Raw genomic sequence first — 22919 nt, 5'->3', positions numbered from 1 at the left:
AGTTAAGGAAAAGCGGTGTCTGGGAAGACAAAGTCCTCAGTGCTGCAGCACTGGGAAGGGCAGATGTTGACTGCTACAGGCTCTCGATTGAGAGAGAGAGAGCCCCGGTGGCGGGTGGCTGGGTACATCCAACATGGCCACACGGCTTCCTCTGCCCTGATTGGTCAGAAGCCGAGGAATCCGCGGGGCCGGTATGGAAATTTCCAGAGCATGACCTGGTCAGCGTCGCATAGACGGCGTTACTTCGTCAGCACACGAGGGAGACGCATGATCGAGATGCTTGCTGACTTGCTGTTGCCAGACCGTGAGATGGAAAAATTACAGTCAGCCGACGCTGCCAGCTACGGCTTAAGAAGAAAGTGACTTTTGGAAGTGGATAAAAAGTAAAATAAAATTCCCTACTATCGCTCTACTATCTGGCTCATCCTTACAGACACCACGTAAAGTGCCCTCCGCCACACACCGTTGGGTGGCTTGCGGAGTATCAATGTAGAAGTAGCCACGAGTTTCTTTTTCCTCTCTCGGTTTTTCTAGACTTACAAATTGTTGATGGTGTAGTTGGAATGAAACTTTAATTAATGGCGAGTTCTGTGCATGAGTAATGTGTGCGGTCCAGTACTATAATACCACCGTATTCTGTGTCATTTCTCATTTGTACTGCTTTGCTGTAGCCATCTGACACTTTCCTTTCTAGGCTTCGTTTTGCGTATTTCCTTTGTTATTTCTTTGACAACGCTGGTCATGCTAATAATGAGTCTCCATAACAAAATCGTTCTGCCATTTTAACTCGCTACAAGTGTAGATTTAATGTTTTTATTTCAGTCTTTGATCACAATATGAATTCTTTAGACGATCACCGATTTCAGTCCGTAATGACCATCCTCAGATCTTTTTTACACCATGTTCTAAAGTGATAAAGCCATAATGCACGTTAGGACATGGTGTAAAAAAGATCTGAGGATGGTCATTATGGACTGAAACCGGTGATCGTCTAAAGAATTGATATTGTGATCAAGGACTGAAATAAAAAAACATTTGACAGGATTGAATCACTGTTTGTATAAGCAACCATGTCGCAGTTGGTGAAGTGTATGTTTGTGTTGATAGTATCAGCTCATTTCCTTTATCTCTACAATAAGCCATACTGTTCTGCATTTTGTTTATATCATGTTTATACATTGTAAACCTTGGCAGATGTATATATTGTGTTTACGTCTACTGTACTTTGATATTACGAGCGCATGCTGAAAAGTAATGCATACGAATTTCTTATGTGAATACTCTTAAGCCTTTTTAAATAAAATAAAACTTATTAGATTCTGCAGATTTATTTCTCTACATAGTTACTCTGGTGACGTACACATTTCTCCCAAAGAGAGGCTGGTTAACAGTTATTTGATATTGCTGAGCAACAGTCACAATATTTTTTTAAGGAGCACGGCCGCCATTTGAATGTTTTATTGTTTATTTAAGTGAAACACAAGCTTCGGCCTTTTATGCCATTTTCAAGTATTTGATTTTCATATCTTTAACATACAGGGTGACAATTATTGAGCTATATGAAAAAAAAGAACGTAAATTAGTTACAAATTACGGTGCGAACACACTTTATTCAACATGTAAAAGTCACTACAGATATTCGGAATTAGGTTAAACATTTTCGATTTGCCTGCCATCGCCGGCCGCGGTGGTCTCGCGGTTCTAGGCGCGCAGTCCGGAACCGTGCGACCGCTACGGTCGCAGGTTCGAATCCTGCTTCGGGCATGGATGTGTGTGATGTCCTTAGGTTAGTCAGGTTTAAGTAGTTCTAAGTTCTAGGCCATAGTGCTCAGAGCCATTTGAACCATTTCTTTTGCCTGCCATCATTGGCCGAGATATGATGCAGACGAATTGCAAAATTGTTCATGACTCATTCAACTGTCGGAACATGGATGGTGTCGATGACCTCCAGAATGGCTGTTTTCAGCTCAGCAATGGTTTTGGAGTTATTGATGTACACCTTGTCTTTGATATAGCCCCACAAAAAGGAGTCGCATGTGTTCATATCCGGAGAATATGGCGCCCAATCAAGGCCCATGCCAGTGGCCTCTGAGTACCCCAGAGCCAGAATGCGGTCCCCAAAATGCCCCTCCAGGACACCAGACAGTCGCGTGCTTCGATGGGGTCGACCTCCGTCTTGCATGAACCACATCTTGCTGAAAACAGGGTCACTTACGGTAACTGGGATGGAATCATCTTCCAGAACCTCCACGTACTGTTCGGTAGTCTCTGTGGCATCATGGAATATGGCACCGATTACTCCCATGACTGGACACTGCACAGCACACAGTCACCCAATGAGGGAGAAGAGGCTTCTCGATCGTGAAATGCCGATTCTCAGTCCCCCAAATGCACCAATTCTGCTTGTTGACGAACCCATCCAAATGAAAGTGGGCTTCGTCGCTAAACGTGCATACTAATTCGCATCAAGATCCACGACCAACCGTGCAGTTTGAATGTCCTAACGCAAACCGTTCTGAAGTTGTGACGATTTTGTTTCATATTGTTCAATAATTGTCACCCTGTATATTGCAGGATACTTAACATGTTGACAGGTTGAAAGACGGCCACAAATTAAGGAAAAAATTGGCTGCTCACGAAATGCCAGATGTAAAATCACAATCTTGTAACAGATCAGTAAATAATGGTTGGAGCACGTCATATTTACTAAAAACTAATTCGTTGATATTGTCACTGTACGAGTATAATGTTTGACTTTGTTAGCGGAGCGATAACCTCACCTCTGCTTGCACCTCTTCATCACCATCACCTACATCTACATCTACATCTACATCTACATCTACATCTACATCCGTACTCCGCAAGCCACCTGACGGTGTGTGGCGGAGGGTACTCTGAGTACCTCTATCGGTTCTCCCTTCTATTCCAGTCTCGTATTGTTCGTGGAAAGTAGGATTGTCGGTATGCTTCTGTGTGGGCTCTGATTTTACCCTCATGGTCTCTTCACGAGATATACGTAGGAGGGAGCAATATACTACTTGACTTTTCGGTGAAGGTATGTTCTCGAAGCTTTAACAAAAGCCCGTACCGAGCTACTGAGCGTCTCCTGCAGAGCCTTCCACTGGAGTTTATCTATAAACTCCGTTACGCTTTCGCGATTACGAAATGATCCTGTAACGAAGCGCGCTGCTCTCCGTTGGATCTTCTCTATCTCTTCTATCAACCCTATCTGGTACGGATCCCACACTGCTGAGCAGTATTCAAGCAGTGGGCGAACAAGCGTACTGTAACCTACTTCCTTTGTTTTCGGATTGCATTTCCTTAGTATTCTTCCAATGAATCTCAGTCTGGCATCTGCTTTACCGACGATCAATTTTATATGATCATTCCATTTTAAATCACTCCTAATGCGTACTCCCAGATAATTTATGGAATTAACTGCTTCCAGTTGCTGACCTGCTATTTTGTAGCTAAATGATAAAGGATCTATCTTTCTATGTATTCGCAGCACATTACACTTTTCTACATTGAGATTCAATTGCCATTTCCTGCACCATGCGTCAATTCGCTGCAGATCTTCCTGCATTTCAGTAGAATTTTCCATTGTTACAACCTCTCGATACACCACAGCATCATCTGCAAAAAGCCCCAGTAAACTTCCGATGTCATCCACAACGTCATTTATGTATATTGTGAGTAGCAACGGTCCTATGACCCTCCCCTGCGGCACACCTGAAATCACTCTTACTTCGGAAGACTTCTCTCCATTGAGAATGACATGCTGCGTTCTGTTATCTAGGAACTCTTCAATCCAATCACACAATTGGTCTGATAGTCCATATGCTCTTACTTTGTTCATTAAACGACTGTGAGGAACTGAATCGAACGCCTTGCGGAAGTCAAGAAACACGGCATCTACCTGTGAACCCGTGTCTATGGTCCTCTGAGTCTCGTGGACGAATAGCGCGAGCTGGGTTTCACACGATCGTCTTTTTCGAAACCTATGCTGATTCCTACAGAGTAGATTTCTAGTCTCCAGAAAAGTCATTATACTCGAACATAATACGTGTTCCAAAATTCCACAACTGATCGACGTTAGAGATATAGGTCTATAGTTCCGCACATCTGTTCGACGTCCCTTCTTGAAAACGGGGATGACCTTTGCCCTTTTCCAATCCTTTGGAACGTTACGCTCTTCTAGAGACCTACGGCACACCGCTGCAAGAAGGGGGGGCAAGTTCCTTCGCGTACTCTGTGTAAAATCGAACTGGTATCCCATCAGGTCCAGCGGCCTTCCCTCTTTTGAGCGGTTTTAATTGTTTCTCTATCCCTCTGTCGTCTATTTCGATATCTACCATTTTGTCATCTGTACGACAATCTAGAGAAGGAACTACAGTGCAGTCTTCCTCTGTGAAACAGCTTTGGAAAAAGACATTTAGTATTTCGGGCTTTAGTCTGTCATCCTCTGTTTCAGTACCATTTTGGTCACAGAGTGTCTGGACATTTTGTTTTGATCCACCTAATGTTTTGACATAAGACCAAAATTTCTTAGGATTTTCTACCAAGTCAGTACATAGAACTTTACTTTCGAATTCATCGAACGCCTCTCGCATAGCCCTCCTCACACTACATTTCGCTTCGCGTAATTTTTGTTTGTCTGCAAGGCTTTGGCTATGTTTATGTTTGCTGTGAAGTTCCCTTTGCTTCCGCAGCAGTTTCCTAACTCGGTTGTTGTACCACGGTGGCTCTTTTCCATCTCTTACGATCTTGCTTGGCACATACTCATCTAACGCATATTGTACGATGGTTTTGAACTTTGTCCACTGATCCTCAACACTATCTGTGTTGAGCCATCAAGTATTCTGAAATCTGCTTTTTGTCACTTTTGCTAAACAGAAAAATCTTCCTACCTTTTTTAATATTTCTATTTACGGCTGAAATCATCGATGCCGTAACCGCTTTATGATCGCTGATTCCCTGTTCTGCGTTAACTGTTTCAAATAGTTCGGGTCTGTTTGTCACCAGAAGGTCTAATATGTTATCGCCACGAGTCGGTTCTCTGTTTAACTGCTCGAGGTAGTTTTCAGATAAAGCACTTGAAAAAATTTCACTGGATTCTTTGTCCCTGCCACCCGTTATGAACGTTTGAGTCTCCCAGTCTATATCCGGCAAATTAAAATCTCCACCTAGAACTATAACATGGTGGGGAAATCTACTCGAAATATTTTCCAAATTATCCTTCAGGTGCTCAGCCACAACAGCTGCTGAGCCAGAGGGCTTATAGAGACATCCAATTACCATGTCTGAGCCTGCTTTAACCGTGACCTTCACCCAAATCATTTCACATTTCGGATCTCCGTCAATTTCCTTCGATATTATTGCACTTCTTATCGCTATAAACACGCCTCCCCCTTCACTGTCCAGCCTGTCTCTGCGGTATACATTCCAATCTGAATTTAGGATTTCATTACTGTTTATGTCTGGTTTCAGCCAACTTTCTGTTGTGACCGTTTATTAATGAGAGCAGTTCTGGGATCTTTCTATAGACGCTCCTGCAGTTTACTATTAGCACATTAATATTGTTTTTCCCTGTTGCATTTTGCCTACTCCTACCTTGCCGCGTCTCAGGAGGCGTCTTGTCGGGCCTAGGGAGGGAATTCTCTAACCTAAAAAACCCCCATGTGCACTCCACACGTACTCCGCTACCCCTGTAGCCGCTTCCGGCGTGTAGTGCACGCCTGACCTATTCAGGGGGACCCTACATTTCTCCACCCGATAGCGGAGGTCGAGAAATTTGCACCCCAGATCTCCGCAAAATCGTCTGAGCCCCCGGTTTAAGACTCCCACTCGGCTCCAAACCAGAGGACCGCGATCGGTTCTGGGAACGATACTACAAATAGTTAGCTCTGGTTCCAGTTGGCTCTGATCAGCAGCGAAGGCCTCGAAGGGAAAGGGACGAAAACCGGATGTGGCGAGGTCGGGACTGTATGGAGTATAATGGACTACAGTGAACCCAAGGCGGCAGGTCGGTAAGTTCATAGTGTATTCCATCTCGAAAGACGGATAACCACATTTGAAAATATTTTGAGGAATCAATGGTAACTCAACAAACCAGCTAGAAGATCAACAACGATGGCTCTGTAGAACGTAAGCTGTTTTTAATCTCTCGTATGCTACTCTGCAACAAACTGGTTTCTGTTACGGCTTCATCTGATACAACGTGGATAGCCCTCCAAGATTTACTTCATAATTTTAGATCTTCAGTGATAAACAAAATGAACGAACTCTTCTATTTTGAAACTCGATTTCAACAAGCTGTTTCTCACTTACTTAAATGGGTTAGGCGTCCCTTATGGTTACTTAATTGGATTAGGCGTCCCTTTTCAGATAGAAGCGTTTTTACAAATCGCATTTTTGTGGCGAAACTTTTATTTAGCCAACTTTAGCCCAATACGCCTAAAAAGACTTGACACTCATGTTATCAAACTATGCGTGTTATCAACAATCTATTAGACGACAGAACTACCTGCCGTTCCTAAACTAACTATGTGATGAAATGAAGCTGCTTAAGATTTGGAGAAATTTTTTCGAGACGAAATGTTTTGAAGATTTTGAACACTACTTGGAACCAAAATACTGAATTAAACGTCTTAAAAGTTAATGAATGTTCACAACGTAGCCTCTTCATCCATCTTGACGAATGTTCTATCTTTAAAACGACTGTACACTGAAATACAGCACTTTAGATCAAGCCAAAGTTTTTAAATGCCACCGTGACATTTTGTGGTTCTTCATTTAAGAGCCTCCTAGTCACAATGTACAAGGGCTCTTCGGAAAATAAGGCACTGTCAGTTGTGAAATGGAAACCACAGTGAAAATCAACTGTTAAAAAAAATGGTTCAAATGGCTCTATGCACTATGAGACTTAACATCTGAGGTCATCAGTCCCCTAGACTTAGAACTACTTAAACCTAAATAACCTAAGGACATCACGCACATCCATGCCTAAGGCAAGATTCGAAGATGCGACAGTAGTAGGTCCGTGGTTCCGGACTAAAGAAAACTGTTTTATTTGCAACCGTTAGCTACACCTTCCAGTTACGTCTCTTGATAGTTCCAGCTTCCCAGTACGCTCTTCATAGAAGCATCCTCCTGTGCTTTCACGCAATTTTTTGCGGTGGACTGCAGCTCGTTCTCTGTGTCAAAATGTTACCTTCATAGTCAGCGGTTCATTTGAGCAGACATGAAAATCAGAGGGAGCCAGGTCCGAGCTGTATGGTGGGGGTGATCCATTCCTAGTGAAAATGCTGCAGGGGCGTCTTCATTGATCCTGCAGTGTGCGACCGAGAACTGTCATGGAGAATGGAAAGTGAGTGAACCCCTAAGGGACCAAACTACTGAGATCATCGGTCCCTAGACATACACAGTACTTAAACTAACTCAGGCTAAGAACAACACACATACCCATGCCCGAGGGGGGACTCGAACCTCCGGCGGGAGGGGCTGCGCAATCCCTGACAGGCGCCTCAAACCGCACGGCCACTCCGCCCGTTCATGAAGTGCGTGACAGTTACATTATATGAGCTGCATGAAATCAGGCGAAAATCTCTCTCTAGGCGCTCATACAGTAATTTCTAGGCATTTTTGCGTGCTTACTCTGCTCTCAGAACAGAAAAGTTCAACGTGAAGCAGTCGATGGGTGTACTAGAGACGCTGCCAAACATACTTGCGCAAAGCTTCATCGAATTCTCGCTATGGTTTCCATTTCACAACAGATCGTTCATTACTCTCCGAATAGCCCGCGTATTAAAATGCATGACCTAGAAATCTGTATATCTTCTTCTGATCATTTAGCAGACCTGCAAATTAAATTTGAACAAATCTGTGATCGCCACTAAGATTATGAAGCAGCGGACTTCCCAAATGTGTTGTTCATTTCGTTTAAAAACACATGTATCGGAACGGCATGATCCCATTACCAAGTTCTTATAGTGGTGCGGGTCACGTATTCCAGAAACATGTGACTTTAGTCACACATTTGGACAACTGATGCATTACAATCTCCGTATTGATGTCGTGATATAAAGGGTGAATCACTAACTATTCACACCAAGAATAACTCCGAAAGTATGATAGGAGCTGAAAAGTTTGTGGGACAAAAGTTGCATGGGACAACGGAAGCCATAATATGACGTTGGCTTTTTATTGCTAAGTGGGCTCGCTTCAGAGATATGAAGGTCAATTTTTTTTAATGGGATGCTATAGGTTATATAGTCTGATACCGGCTATCGAGACGAATTCAATGATGTGTAACAGTAAGGTCTTTGAAGGTCAACGGAGGTCACAAAGGTGGCATGAACGTCCATTTACAGAAGGTGTTCGAAGTGATGACCATTGGTATCAATGCAGTGCTGCAATCTTCTTATCATGGATTGAGTGGTATTCCTTATCACATCGGCACTTACCGAAGCATATGCTCCGACAATTCTCGCATATCTTCAGGTGTAGTTCGAACGTCTTTATAAACAATGTCTTTTACGAATCCCCACAAGAATAAATTCAGAGGCGTCAAGTGTGGTGAACGAGCCGGCCACAACACATGTCCTCCGCGTTCAATCCGACGACCTGGGAATTGTCTCTGCAACTCACTTCTGGCCATCAGCGAAAAATGTGCCTGACACCCATCGTGTTGATACCACGTTCTATTCCTTGTCCCTACAGCTATTTCTTTCAATAACAGACCTAATGTTTCTTGCAGGAACGTGGTGTCCTTCCTACCATTTCCTTCGATGAAATAGGGCCTATAATTCTGTCCTACAGAATCTCACACCATACATTCACAGACCACGGTTTTTGGTGTGCAACTTGCCACAGCCATAATGGTTTTTTATTGCCCAGTAACGCATGTTATGCAAATTAACATTTCCATGGTTCGTGAATGTATCCTTGTCAGTAAATAAAATCAAATTAATAAATGTGTCATCCTTCTGAATCTGAAGTTGAGGCCATCAACAGAATTCAGTGCGACGCATACAATCCGTAGCAGCTAATTCTTGTTGGAGACTCATACGGTAAGCATGATATTTATGGCGATGCAGAACACGAACAACACTACTCCGGCTCATGCCAGATTCGCTTGCGATTTGACGCGAACTAACACAAGGATCTCGAACCACAGTGGCAAAAATACCACTTTACGTTTCCTCGTTAGTAACTTTCCTTTATCGGATATGTTTCCGATGCGTTAAAGATCCAGCCGTTCTCACTTTATCATACACATATTTAAGTGTAAGACGTGTAGGGTGAGTACGTTGAGCATCTCTTTCAGAGCATAAGTCTCTAGCTCTCACTGAATTTCGTTGGCATTCTCCGAAAATGAGAAGCATATCGACTTGTTCTTCGAAGGAATACATCGTTCACATTCGCTTGATTCGACGATGTCTCACCGTTCCTGTTAGTTTTGTATTTCCAAACCGTCGAATGGTGTTTACATATCAATGGCACTTTAGATGGATACGACGTATTCGGCGAATATTTACTATTTGCACGATATATGCGAGAGAATTGTGAGACCATGTACTTCTATAAGCGCCAAAGTAATAAGGAATACCACTCAATCCATGATAAGAAGATTGCAGTACTGCATTGATACCAGTGCTCGTCATTTCGAACACCTTCTGTAAATGGACGTTCATGCCTTCGTTGACCTTCAAAGACCTTACTGTTACACATCACTGGACTCGTCTCGATAGCAGCTATCAGAAAATAAATACCAAACTACAGCGTCCCATTTAAAACGAACAAAGTTGACCTTCATATCTCTGACGCGACACCACCTAGCAACAAAAAACCAACGTCATATTATGGCCCCCGTTGTCCCATGCAACATTTGTCCTACAAACTTTTCAGCTACTATCATACTGAAACGTCACCATTGAAAAATTTATGAGTGACTGTGCTGATAGACCTCTTACATTATCTGATTTTCAAACAGCTGAGCAAACCTGAACGTACTCAGACATTTCGCTCTTTACGTGTTCTGATCAACACTAAACTGACACACAATATTTTTAGCGCAACGCAATCTGACTTTCAATAATCCCTACAAAAGAATGGCCCTGACTAACAATAACCTATACCTTTCATGAATCACTTGCCCGAAAAAAAATCTTCGTTACTCGAACTACTGCCATACAGCGAGAGCCAATACTGCCAGCTAAAAAGGATTCTAACTACTGAAGGCGCTAACTACTGATGGGCATAGTTAATAAAATGAAAGATTTTGATAGAGAACAAACAATGTATTTACCTTAATAGTGATCAAAAGTCATAATATATATATCAGTTCATGACGTCCAGTACTACAAATTTACTCTCTCTCATGGACACACGTCCAGATTATCCGCTCTCAAATCTCCGCCATCTCACTCCCCACATCCACCACTGCTGGCGGCTCACCTCCAACTGCGCAGCGCTACGCGCTGTTCACATCCAACTGCCCAACCCAACGGTAGCGTATATTCCAACAATGTCAACTAGCCACAGACTGCACACAGCACAGCCAGTGATTTTCATACAGAGCGCTACGTGACGTTACCAACATAAAAACCTAAACAGCCTACTTACAATACTTTCGGAGTTATTATCGGTGGCAATAGTTAGTGACTCACCATTTGTTTGCTCTATGGTTTCACAATAGATAACAAAATCTGGGATGGTGGAATGAGCGCCAGTAGATCATACGCCGTGGATTCACTCACAAGGGGAGGTAATCTCGTGGTATAACGACGGCAAAAAGCTATATTGTAGTTTCCATAGCTCTGAGTCTCAAAACACAATGCCCGTGCAGCGTTACACAGTACAGCGGCGGCTGTCTCACCTGTGTATCCTCCGGACGCGCGTGGGCGGCAGGAGTTCCGGGAAAGAGATGGTGGTCAGCGTCGCCCCGGCGTGGTCTGCGCCGGCCAGCGAGGCCCACGTGGGCGGCAGGGGTGACACCGCGCACGTAGCCACCAGCACGAGTGCCACCTGCAGAAGGAAACACTTTTAGTTGTCGAAACAGCACAGACGTCTCTTACTAGGGGCTGGATGCAAGGTCTTCTCTTACTGCAGGACTTAGGATCAGAATTCGAGTGGGCAGCAACTGCGTCCTGCATCCACATCCGTAATGTGCGAAACACAGTGGAGTGCATTGCAGAGGGCATTTTCTCCCTATCCGGGTTCCGTCTCTCTTACGGAGCGCGTCTTGAATGTGTACATAAACGCATCTCCGCGCATTGTAACTAAGAACTATTTCGAAACCAAACCGAGCGAGGTGGCGCAGCGGCTAGCACACTGGACTCACATTCGGGAGGATGGCGGTTGAATCCCGTGTCCGGTCATCCTGATTTAGCTTCACAAGCTGCGAAATCGTCGCGAAAAAGCACAGTGACCCGTACTGTGTAATAAGTTTCCTTTAATTCACGTCTATGGTCACAATCTTTTTGTTTAACAAAGGCACGATGCACGAGCATGTGATGTGATCTATGTGGATTTGACGATGCTTGTGCTGATTCCGCATTTAACATTTGACGATGCCACTATGGCTGCAGTACAGCAGGACTTTGTTTTTATGGAACAGACCTGACGATGGTCATTAAAGACCGAAACCGGTAATCTATTAAACAAAAAGATTGTGACCATTGACGTAAATTAAAGGAAACTTAATCATGATTTACGTTTTCCGTGATTTCCCTAAATCGCTTCAGGCAAAAGCCGGGATGGTTCCTTCGAAAAGGGTGGCCGATTTCCTCCCCCATCCTTCCCTAATCCGATGAGACCGATGACCTCGCTGTCTGGTCTCCTCCCCCAAAACAACCCAACCATCGAAACCAAGTGCGTTGTCTTCGACCGCGAGTGTTCGTCAGAGACAAGGGTATCGTCAGACGTGCCCCAGGGAAGTGACGTAGGACCGATGTTGTTCTCTATATAGTGTGATTCATGTGCCCGTACCACTGGGTTTTATGCAGCCCGCAACATCTGGAAATACTATACGCGAGATTTTCATATTCTCTCTCTCTCGCTATCCGCAAACTGTTAGTCCTAAAAACAAAGTGAACTCGGCTGGAAATTTAACATAGTTAGATTCTGTACTGGAATATACTTCCCCTGGAGGCCACGGTTTTCGAGTTTGAAGATCCGTTTTCTAAGTTTTTCTTCAATAATTCGAAAACTAAGGCCTATACTGAGAACATATCCCAGCACAAAATTTAACTACATGAGATGTCCTAGAAAAATGTCATATTCATTTTTTTCTATAGGACATTTAGTTTGCACGTAGTAAGCGAGACAGTATGACAGTCTTGCACGTGGTATTTGAAGGTATTGCGGGTTGCATTAAACCCAGCAGTAGGGGCAGCTCATATTTGACCGGATGGGCAGCGTGAGCAGCAAAATTGTGGCTGTTTCCTGATGATGCTATGAGTACAAGAAGGTATCGTCATCGAGTGACTTCAAATGTCATCTTGTAGATGACTTAGAAAAATATTTGTAGTTGCTGTGGTGGATGTTGGAAAAAATGGCCCTGATCACTATCGGACTCAACTTCTGAGGTCATCAGTCCCCTAGAACTTATAACTACTTAAACCTAACCTAAGGACATCACACACATATCCATGCCCGAGGCAGGATTCGAACCTGCGACCGTAGCGGTCTCGTGGTTCCAGACTGTAGCCCCTAGAACCGCTCGGCCACTCCGGCCGGCCTCTAAATGTTGGAGAGTGTAAGTTAATACAGATGAAAAACAAGCCCGCTCGTAGAGGTCTGATTGACACAGTGTCGCCGGTCGCTGTGGCCGAGCGGTTCTAGGAGCTTCAGTTCGGAACCACGCGGCTGCTATTGTCGCAGGATTGAATCCGGCCTCGGGCATGGATGTGTGTGATGTCCTTAGGTTAGTTAGGTTTACATAGTTCTAAGGTCAAGGGGACTGATGACCTCAGATGTTAAGTCCCATAGTGCTCAGAGCCATTTGAGCCATTTTGACACAGTCTTGTCGATTAAATATCTGGGCGTAGCGTTGCACAGTCAGACAGGCGTCAGTATTTAAGGCGAATGGTCGACTCAAGTTTATTGGGTGAATTTTAGGAAACAGTAGCTCATCTATTAAGGAGAGCGTGTATAGAACACTAGTGCAACTCATTCTCGAGTACTGCTTAAACTGTTTGGGATCACCCTCCGGGAGGGGCTGTAGGAACACGTCGAAGCTATTCAGGGGCGAGCCGCTAGATTTACTACTGTTAGGTTGGATCAATAAGAGAGATATTTCGCGAACGCAAATGGGAATCACTGGGGGGAAGACGACGTTCTCTTTGCGAAACACCGTTGAGAAGATTTACAGAACTGGCATTTGAAGCTAGCGGCTGGCCTACGTGGTGCGATCTCATCCATCTCATCGTATATTACTGTCTTCCGTGAACCATTCCGCACACACTCGTTGCAATGCCGAAACACTTCGTCCACACGAGCATGGATGCATCACATTGTTTCATGCCAATAATGCACCCTGTTCCAAACTCACTGATTCGACGGTACGGTTCGCGCATACGGCTGCGAGGCACGCTGCACGTCTGCTCGCGTCAAACTGATCCATAACCTCCGGTTTACAGCGACAAAGAGAGCGGTGGACACGTTTTTACCAGCAGGTGGTGTTGCGTCACGATATCGATGTTGACCTCGAATCCACCGGCCGACAGGGTTCAGATGGTAATCATTTCTGCAGAACATACAGTAGTAATCAGGAGTGCTAGTTCTGCAAGGTTTGCAGGAGAGTTTCTGTAAAGTTTGGAAGGTAGGAGACGAGGTATTGCCAGAAGTAAGGCTGTGAGGACCGGGCGAGAGTCGTGCTTCGGTAGCTCACTTGGTAGAGCGCTTGCCCGCGAAAGACAAAGGTCCCGAGTTCGAGTCTCGGTCGGGCACACAGTTTTAATCTGCCAGGAAGTTTCATATCAGCGCACACTCCGCTGCAGAGTGAAAATCTCATTCTGGAAACATGCCCCAGGCTGTGGCTAAGCCATGTCTCCGCAATATCCTTTCTTTCAGGAGTGCTAGTTCTGCAAGGTTCGCAGGAGAGCTTCTGTAAAGTTTGGAAGGTAGGAGACGAGGTACTGGCAGAAGTAAGGCTGTGAGGACCGGGCGAGAGTCGTGCTTCGGTAGCTCAGTTGGTAGAGCGCTTGCCCGCGAAAGGCAAAGGTCCCGAGTTCGAGTCTCGGTCGGGCACACGGTTTTAATCTGCCAGGAAGTTTCATACAGTAGTAATACACATGTCCTGTGAATATGAACGTCCCATCTCTAGTCGGTCAAGGTGTTCTGTTTTTCCTGAACATGAGTGTATTTAGTAAATTTTGCTTCGCGAAGGCCTTCTCTCGCAGTCATTTTATATTGCCAGTATTTTTAAATTTAAAGTTTTCAGCTTCATGCCCTGCACCCCTGCCCTGGCGTACGGGACCCGCCCACGCTAGGCAAAATACCTCCGCCCGACCCACGCAGCACCATCGCCGCCAGAGGGCGGCACGGGACCACAAGCCCCACCGCCGCACCCCCAGCCACCGCCCTGCGGAAATCCACCGCCTCACCAACACAGTTAGACCGCAATAGACCGGTGATGCTGCACTGCAACGTATCACCCCGGACTACAAGTCCGTGCCACTGCATCGCTACAGGTAGCTTACAGTTTCATCAACGGAAGTGCAGGTATGTTTACATTTTCACGTGCGCCTCAGCTGTCGATTCAGTATACACGTGCTGCACTGCAACGTATCACCCCGGACTACAAGTCCGTGCCACTGCATCGCTACAGGTAGCTTACAGTTTCATCAACGGAAGTGCAGGTATGTTTACATTTTCACGTGCGCCTCAGCTGTCGATTCAGTATACACGTGTTCAGGCACGTATGTTGGTGTAAACAGGTTAGCAAGCATTGCCGTTTAGTCTTCTGGTTTACTCCTGCTCATCGCTTACTCTGTTTTGAAGCATGTTTTCTGGTGATGACTTGCGAGTAAATTGAAACTGATATGATACCTTTCCTGTGGCTTAAGGATCAATATGCATTGTAAAAAACAAGCGTGAGCAGGAATCCGCTCCGATGGCTCTGTACAAACTTAATCCATTTATAGATATTTCATCCATTCCGGGAATAGAAAATCGCGACAATTTTTGCCTGCTATCGTTACCGATACTGCAAGATATCGATCCTTCCGATTCCAAGGATTTCGTGCGAGTTTTAAGTTTAAATTTTTTCTTCTAACTTCGCATTCGCTACTGTAATTTCTCATTTATTTTATAAATTTTGGATTTATACTAACATGCTAAGCTAACTGGCTATTGCTGATACGTTGACTTCGTCTGCTGTCGTTCCCGTTGCGTTTACTGGTAAGATTTGACGGAAGTCTTCAGATAAGAAAATGGAGCAGCTGATCGTAGGGCTATTGCATTTATGCAAATGCCGAACTTTTCTGTGGGCTATTGGATCTCATCCCAAACAATGGAAGTGCAATCCCGGAAGAATTACTAGTATTACTTGCTATGAAACATTACAGATGTTGCACATGTGGAAGACATGGTGGGTCACGAAATGATCTCATATAGAATGAGCAACACGTAGAGGATCTGCAATGCCAGCGCCGACGTGGCGTAGTAGCTTCACGGCTGTCACCGTTGGATGGCAGAGCCGTCGTTTTCACAGTGGTAGGTGGCTTCGTTTCATTGTAGCTCAGCCAAGTATCATGAAATATATGTAAATTAAGCACACAAACCTTCCTCGTGAATCACTCCACCGATTACTGAAAACCCGATGGAAATCCCCAAAGTTCCTCAGATTTTTGTCGGGTTATAAATGCAGGATAATATAACGAAAATATTTTTTATGTGAAAAACAAACAATGGAAAATCCAGGATGGACTGTAACAATATTAGAGAAGCAAAGTTGCCACTCACAATATAGCGCAGATGCTGAGTCGCGTTAGGCACAACAAAAAGATTCACACAACTATAGCTTTCGGCCATTAGGGCCTTTGTCAGCAATAGACACACATACACACACACGCACACACACACACACCCACGCAAACGCAACTTGCACACACGTCTACAGTCTCAGGTAACTGAAACCACACTTTAAACTGTTATTTAATTTTAGTTTGTACGAAAATGTTATGTGCTTCCTCCAACCGCCATTCGATAAGAGTAATCTGAGATGCTTCTCCACCACTTTTTCCTCCCAGAACATTGGAGATTTGTCCAAATAACATCGATTTGGTACCATTTGTTGTAATAAAAGACGGGTAAACACATGTTGGCGGTTAAAGGCTGTCAGTTTTATAGCATGCGTGCTATGGAAATACGCCATTTGAAGGAATCAGGTCATTCAGAATTCATCAAAACGTGTCGTTTAGTACGAATTGTTCTCATTAATTGTCAGGCAATGACATACCAGCATTTACAACCTTTAGAGGAGAGGTAACCAACCTTTCTTACCTGCCGCACACTTTTGTATTAGTACGAAAATTTTGCTAACCGCCGATCAGTTGCACGATAGTGGTAGTATCTAAAGTACGAAGCATTTTTTGGAAAATTTTTCAGCGAATCTGGCAATGCCCCGCCGTTGCTAAATACAGGGTGAAGATTAGTAGAACCGACTAACTGCAGAGACGGGTTTCTGACTGGAAATGGACGAGAAAAGGTCCTATGAACATGTGTCCGGACATGGACGGTCTGCGTGCAACGGAACACAATACAGAGCTGCATCGCATTCACGTCACAACAGACGTGGAAGTGACAGTGATAATAGCGGTTGAGATGCAAGATACATGTAATCTTATAAGCGAGTGCAGGCTTTCTCGGCGAATTTCATATATGAAGTCTTCACGGGTTGTCAGCCGAGTAGCATCGTCGTCTCGTAGCAACGTTTCGGTGGAATGTGTCTCCATCATCTTCAGGCCTGAAGACGATGGAGACGCATTCCATCGAAACGTTGCTACGAGACGACGATGCTACTGGGCTGACAACCCGTGAAGAGTTCATATACATGTCATCTTACTTTGGCTTACACCGTGTTGGCAGACCACTTGCCTGGAGGTTGTACTAGGGTTCGTCTCAGTATCCTGTAGAACCCGGTCATCCAAATCTACTGTACGCTCAGTCCGCTGCCTCCCTCCACGCTGGTCTGAAAGGATCACACAAACACACAAAAGGGCTTGAAATGTTGTGTGTTGTGGTTGGTGTCTGTGACGGTACTTGTTTTGGTTTAGCCATCGTACCTCTCGATCATTTCCACCTGCTTGGTCGTATACTCGGCTTGTTCCCGTCGTCCCCAATAGCTGAATGGTCGATGATTCTGACGCTAGATAAGGATAAATAAGAGGATATATCAAAGGATGGAAAGGTAAGATACACACACAGAAAAATATATACAATGATCGAAAGGGAACTCTCAAAGTAAATTACTACAATCGATTAATTTATCTCAAGTCTGAACATTTCGGACCCTAAAACATAAAACAATTTTAAAAAAAATAAACTTTCATTTTCGCTCAGTCGGCGAGTAGTTATCTTAAGATGATGTAGATTCCTATTCTTAAAATATGGAATGTTATTCGTCTATAAAAGTCCAAAGCCTTTGTTTCGGCAGCATATAGTTTGAAAGGAAGACGGTGGTTCAACGTACTGTAGCAGACGTAGTCGTTAGAGACTGAACATAAGCTTGGTTTGGGGAAACAGACCGTGTCTGAAAGGTTAAGGACCGCCGCTGCTCCCCATCTAAAATAACTTAGCGTTGAATGCAATAAGTACTTGCCATCGGCGGCCGAATTTCCCCGAATGGGGGACTCCCGGCCCACAATGCCGTATGCTCATTTGCATTTCATTTTTTCGGCTTGTTCCCGTCATGAATACTGGACATTTCGGCTGCTTACAGTATGCTGCGTCAGTTACACAGCCAGCAACACACAAGGACAGCACGTGGTCAGAACTTCCATTCCTCAGCGCTATCTACCGTGGCAACGGTGCATTTCCTGACGCACGTTCATAGGATCTTTTTTCCTCCATTCCCAGTCAGCATTCCGTTCCTGTATGTATGGGAATCGGATGTACACTCTAATCTCCTCCGCCATCTCTGTCCATCTCCTCGTACACCCCTTCGTTTATCCATTACCTCCTCGCCTCTCTGTGTCCATTCCCCCCCCAGCCCCACCCCGGCCTCCTCTCTGTCCTTCTTTATTGTTATTGCAAACAAAACCTTGATTGGGATTTGAAGTCGCTTAAGATGAACGAGAAAATCGCTTGGAATCATTTGTATGCGGGATACGAGGGACACCTCTTCAGTCGCTAAATCCGTGAGGATAAGGATAGTAGCTTCAGTGACAGTATTTCGCATAATTTTAATCTGCGAATATTACTAAAGCTTCGGGCGATACAGGTGGCCGGCCGTGGTGACCGAGCGGTTCTAGGCGCTGCAGTACGGAACCGCGCGACTGCTACGGTCGCAGGTTCGAATCCTGCCTCGGGCATGGATGTCTGTGATGTCCTTAGGTAAGTTAGGTTTAAGTAGTTCGAAGTTCTAGGGGACTGATGACCTCAGATGTTAAGTTCCATAGTGCTCAGAGCCATTTGAACCATTTTGCGAAACAGATTTCGAAGTACCAATCTAATCATGCCGATAAGCCATAAATACAAATGGTTCAAATGGCTCTGAGCACTATGGGACTTAACATCTATGGTCATCAGTCCCCTAGAACTTAGAACTACTTAAACCTAACTAACCTAAGGACGTCACACAACACCCAGTCATCACGAGGCAGAGAAAATCCCTGACCCCGCCGGGAATCGAACCCGGGACCCCGTGCTCGGGAAGCGAGAACGCTACCGCGAGACCACGAGCTGCGGACACCATAAATACAGCATTCCTCTTTTCTGTGAAACCGACGGCGGGGAAGGAAGCGAAACTACACATTTTTGTGCATACAGCTTTGTTCGTAAACATATAAGAAGAAAGAACATATAGGGGAGAAACAATTTGTCTAGTAGTTTACGTGTCCTGCTATCGTACCTGAAACTGACTCCGAGAAAGCATATGAAACCGCACATTTTCGAAGCTCAGCTCTGTGTTTTCCTTATCGCAATCGCTCGTAACAGAAAACCTGTGCTTTGTTCGTCTGAATATTCATTACAATATCGAGTATAAATCCGAACTAAATATGTCAAATAGTTTCCGAGATTTTAATTTGTAATAATGTTTAAAAACGACTTGTCTTTATATTGTAGTACGGATGCAGAAGAGTTAAAGCATACGGTATACACTGGAGAGGCAAACAGCTACACCTGCCTAATATCGTGTAGAGCCCCCGCGAGCGCGCAGAAGTGCCACAACAAGACGTGGCATGGACTCTCTAAAGTAGTGCTGGAGAGTAATGACACCATGAATCCTGAACGAATGTCCATAAATACGTGACAGTACGATGGGGTGGAGACCTCTTCTGAACACCACGTTGCAAGGTGTGTTCATGTCTGGGGAGTTTGGTGCCCAGCGGAAGTGTTTGAACTCAGAAGAGTGTTCCTGGAGCCTCTCTGTAGCAATTCTGGACGTGAGGGGTGCCCATTGTCCTGCTGGAATTGTCCAAGTCCGTCGTAATCAACAGTGGATATGAATGGATGCAGGTGATCAGACAGGATGCTTACGAACGTGTCACCTGTCAAAGTCGTATCTAGACGTATCAGGGGTCCCATATCACACCAACCGCACACGCCCTACACCATTACTGAGCCTCCACCAGCTTGAATAATCCCCTGCTGACATGCAGGGTCCACGAATTCATGAGGTTGTCTCCATATCCGTACACGTCCACCCCCCTCGATACAATTTGAAACCAGACTCGTGCGACCAGGCAACATGTTTCCAGTCATCAACAGTCCAATGTCGGTGCTGACGGGCCCAGGCGAGGCACCAAGCTTTGTGTCGTGCACTCATCGAGGATACACGAGTGGGTCTTCGGATTCCGAAAGCCATATCGATGAAATTTCGTTGTACGGCTCGCACGCTGACACTTGTTGATGGCCCAGCATTGAAATCTGCAGCAATTTGTTGATGGATTGCACTTCTGTCACGTTGAATGATTCTCTTTAGTCGTCGTTGGTCCAGTCCTTGCAGGATCTTTTTGCGGCCGCAGCGATGTCGAAGTTTTGACGTTCTGTCTGATTCCTGATATTCACGGTACGCTCGTGAAATGGTCTCACGGGAAAATCCCGAGTTCATTGCTACCTCTGATTTACTGTGACGCATCGCTCGTGCGCCGACTATAACACCACGTTCAAACTCACTTAAATCCTGATAATCTGACACTGTAGCAGCAGTAACCGATGTAACAACTGCGACAGACACTTGTTGTCTTGTATAGGCGTTGCCGACCGCAGCGTCGTATTCTGCCCATTTACGTATCTCTGTATTTGAATACGCATGTCTATAACAGTTTCTTTGGCGCTTCAGAGTAATAATATCCTTCAAAATGATGGAGCACAGCAATCAGTCGTCCTTTCCTTCCAGGCTTCATTAAAGTAAATATAGGTTTCAGCTAACGCCTACTCATATCAATGCCCTATTTCGTAGTTTAAATACATGTACTAGTATGTCAGACCCCTTCTATTCGGGGTTCTGTGACATTTCATTCAAGACTCAATTGTGACAGAAGCCCGAACGGCAGGGGACTGACGTATTAGGACGTGTATTGAAACTATGAAATAGTGCACCGATAAGGGCTAGGGAATAGCCGAAATCTAGTTTTGCTTTAATAAAGCCTGAAAGGAACGGACAACTGATTGCTGTGCTCCGTCACTTTGAAAGTCAAATCACAGTCTTTGAGTGCATTTCTCATTCCTAATGGAACGTAGTTTGATATGTAGTAATAATACTTATCAAATACTTTGTGACAATTTTTCTGAAAAAACTTATAAAAACGTTTTTAAGCTCGCTACCACTTAACGGTCCACTATGAAAGCTGGAATCCCGTTTGTAGACGGTAGGGATAAGGTTGACTACGACTGCTTTAGGGCATCGTAAGATAAAAGACAAAGGTTTAAATGACGCCTGTCAACTGTAACGTAGTGGAAAGTGAAGCGAAAGATTGACAGTTTGCGCCTGGTTTTCTACAAATGTATATTTATTCGCTTGAGGTGTTAGAAAGGCTAGATGATATTCTTATTAATTAGACAGAAGATTGAAATATTAGATTGTATGTGTAAACAAGAGCAACATACGTTCAGGAGTGAGTTTTTTTCCATCTTATAGATGTGTCAGAGAACAAAAATCAGTGAAGACCAAGACTGCATTCAGCGTTACTGGCTGATACCCTCGCAGTTCAGTAGAGCGTATACTGCAGACAGAACAACGTGACTGGCACGTGGACAAGTGGACAAACGTGCGTATCAACCCTAGGGACACCAAGTTACTGCAGGTTACGTGGAGCACTAATCAAGGCCAAAACTTACCCATGCTATAATAGATTACAAATCTTGCAATATGTATTTATTTCCCACTGTGAGATCAGTTCAAGAGTGCTTAGTGACGTTATAAGTACAAACGTAATGTTTGGAAAATATAGAGCGGCCAAAAAAGTATAAGTTAATATACTGTTTTCTCTGGTAAAAGGTATAACAAGCAACATTGGACAAAACTTGGCAACGAAAGTATATTTAAATCAGAAACATGAAGTTCGTGCTTGTATATACAGGCTTTCCGAAGTTTCTACTCACTCTTTGATCCATTTTAGCTGAATAATACATTTTTGTCCTTGAGGTAAAGTTTCGGAAACAGAAATAAATCACTTGCCCAAATATAGATTACGGTGTATTGAAAACTGTCGAGAAACACTCTTCAGTTGGAAAGAATACTGTCATTTTTAGATGACAGTTACTCCATGGACACAAAATAGTTGATTCTGAATGACTGTTACGTAGATGGCGACAAACTCCACATCCAGAGATGTTTGTGCGTATGAATATGTGTATGAATAATCAATTGGAGATGGTACATAAAGATAATAAAAAGTCATAAATTTACTTGAATAACAGCAGTGTTTTGAATGACTTACTGCAGTTACTGCATGTCAAGGTTGCAAAATGAAATTGAGACATAAAACATCCTGGCAGATTAAAACTGTGTGCCGGATCGAGACTCGAACTCGGGGACTTTGTCTTTCGTGCGAAAGTGCTCAGATGGTAGAGCACTTGCCCGGGAAAGGCAAAGGTCCCGAGTACGAGTCTCGATCCGGCACACAGTTTTAATCTGCCAGGAAGCTTCATATCAGCGCACACTCCGCTGCAGAGTGAATATCTCATTCTAGAAATTTAGACATAGTTTGAATTATGATCACAGACGGTACCAACCCAGTGCAAAATATGCCCTTGAGCATAAAAGTTGTATTTCGTATTTCCTGTTTTTAAAATTTTAACCACGTAAATGTGCAGTATAGTATTTTATAAAGTGAAAGAAAAATAGAAAAGGCCCATAAACATAGGTTATTAATATAAAATAATAATGTACGCGCAATTTTTATCCGTGTTTACCGACTATATCTTTAATAGACGCAGTGAAAGAGGAGCAGTGATCGTATAATGTTAAAAGTAACAATTAGTGCAGTTGACATCTTGGATATTAGGGAATCCAGCCGGATGTTCGCGTCGTTTTCGCACGATATTTCAACAGCGTGCCTCGCTGTCTTCTTCAGGTGCTACCTGAGACTGGTCCTTGGGTCGATCGAGTGCAGCATAAATACTGGACTCGATCGACCCAAGGGCCAGTCTCAGGTAGCACCTGAAGAAGACAGCGAGGCAGGCTGTTAAAATATCGTGCGAGAACGACGCGAACATCCGGCTGGATTCCCGAATATCCAAGATGT

The 22919-nt window shown here is 44.3% G+C and overlaps 1 protein-coding gene and 1 non-coding gene across 2 annotated transcripts in view; one reads left to right on the top strand and one right to left on the bottom strand.

Moving 5' to 3' along the window:
• LOC124716685 (mucin-5AC-like) overlaps window positions 1-22919 on the bottom strand; it is a 53362-nt gene that overhangs the window by 4388 nt on the left and 26055 nt on the right. The window contains exon 4 of the mRNA XM_047243224.1: window positions 10880-11028. Coding sequence (XP_047099180.1) covers window positions 10880-11028 — 149 coding nt within the window. The remainder of the gene's footprint in view (window positions 1-10879; window positions 11029-22919) is intronic.
• Window positions 14180-14254, top strand: Trnas-cga. Its single transcript has one exon. It is a non-coding gene; the product is annotated as a tRNA-Ser (tRNA).

Source organism: Schistocerca piceifrons, chromosome 9 (genome assembly GCF_021461385.2).
Source record: "Schistocerca piceifrons isolate TAMUIC-IGC-003096 chromosome 9, iqSchPice1.1, whole genome shotgun sequence".
In the NCBI taxonomy this organism is placed as follows: Eukaryota; Metazoa; Arthropoda; class Insecta; order Orthoptera; family Acrididae; genus Schistocerca; species Schistocerca piceifrons.
This window is presented reverse-complemented; position numbering and strand designations above follow the sequence as displayed.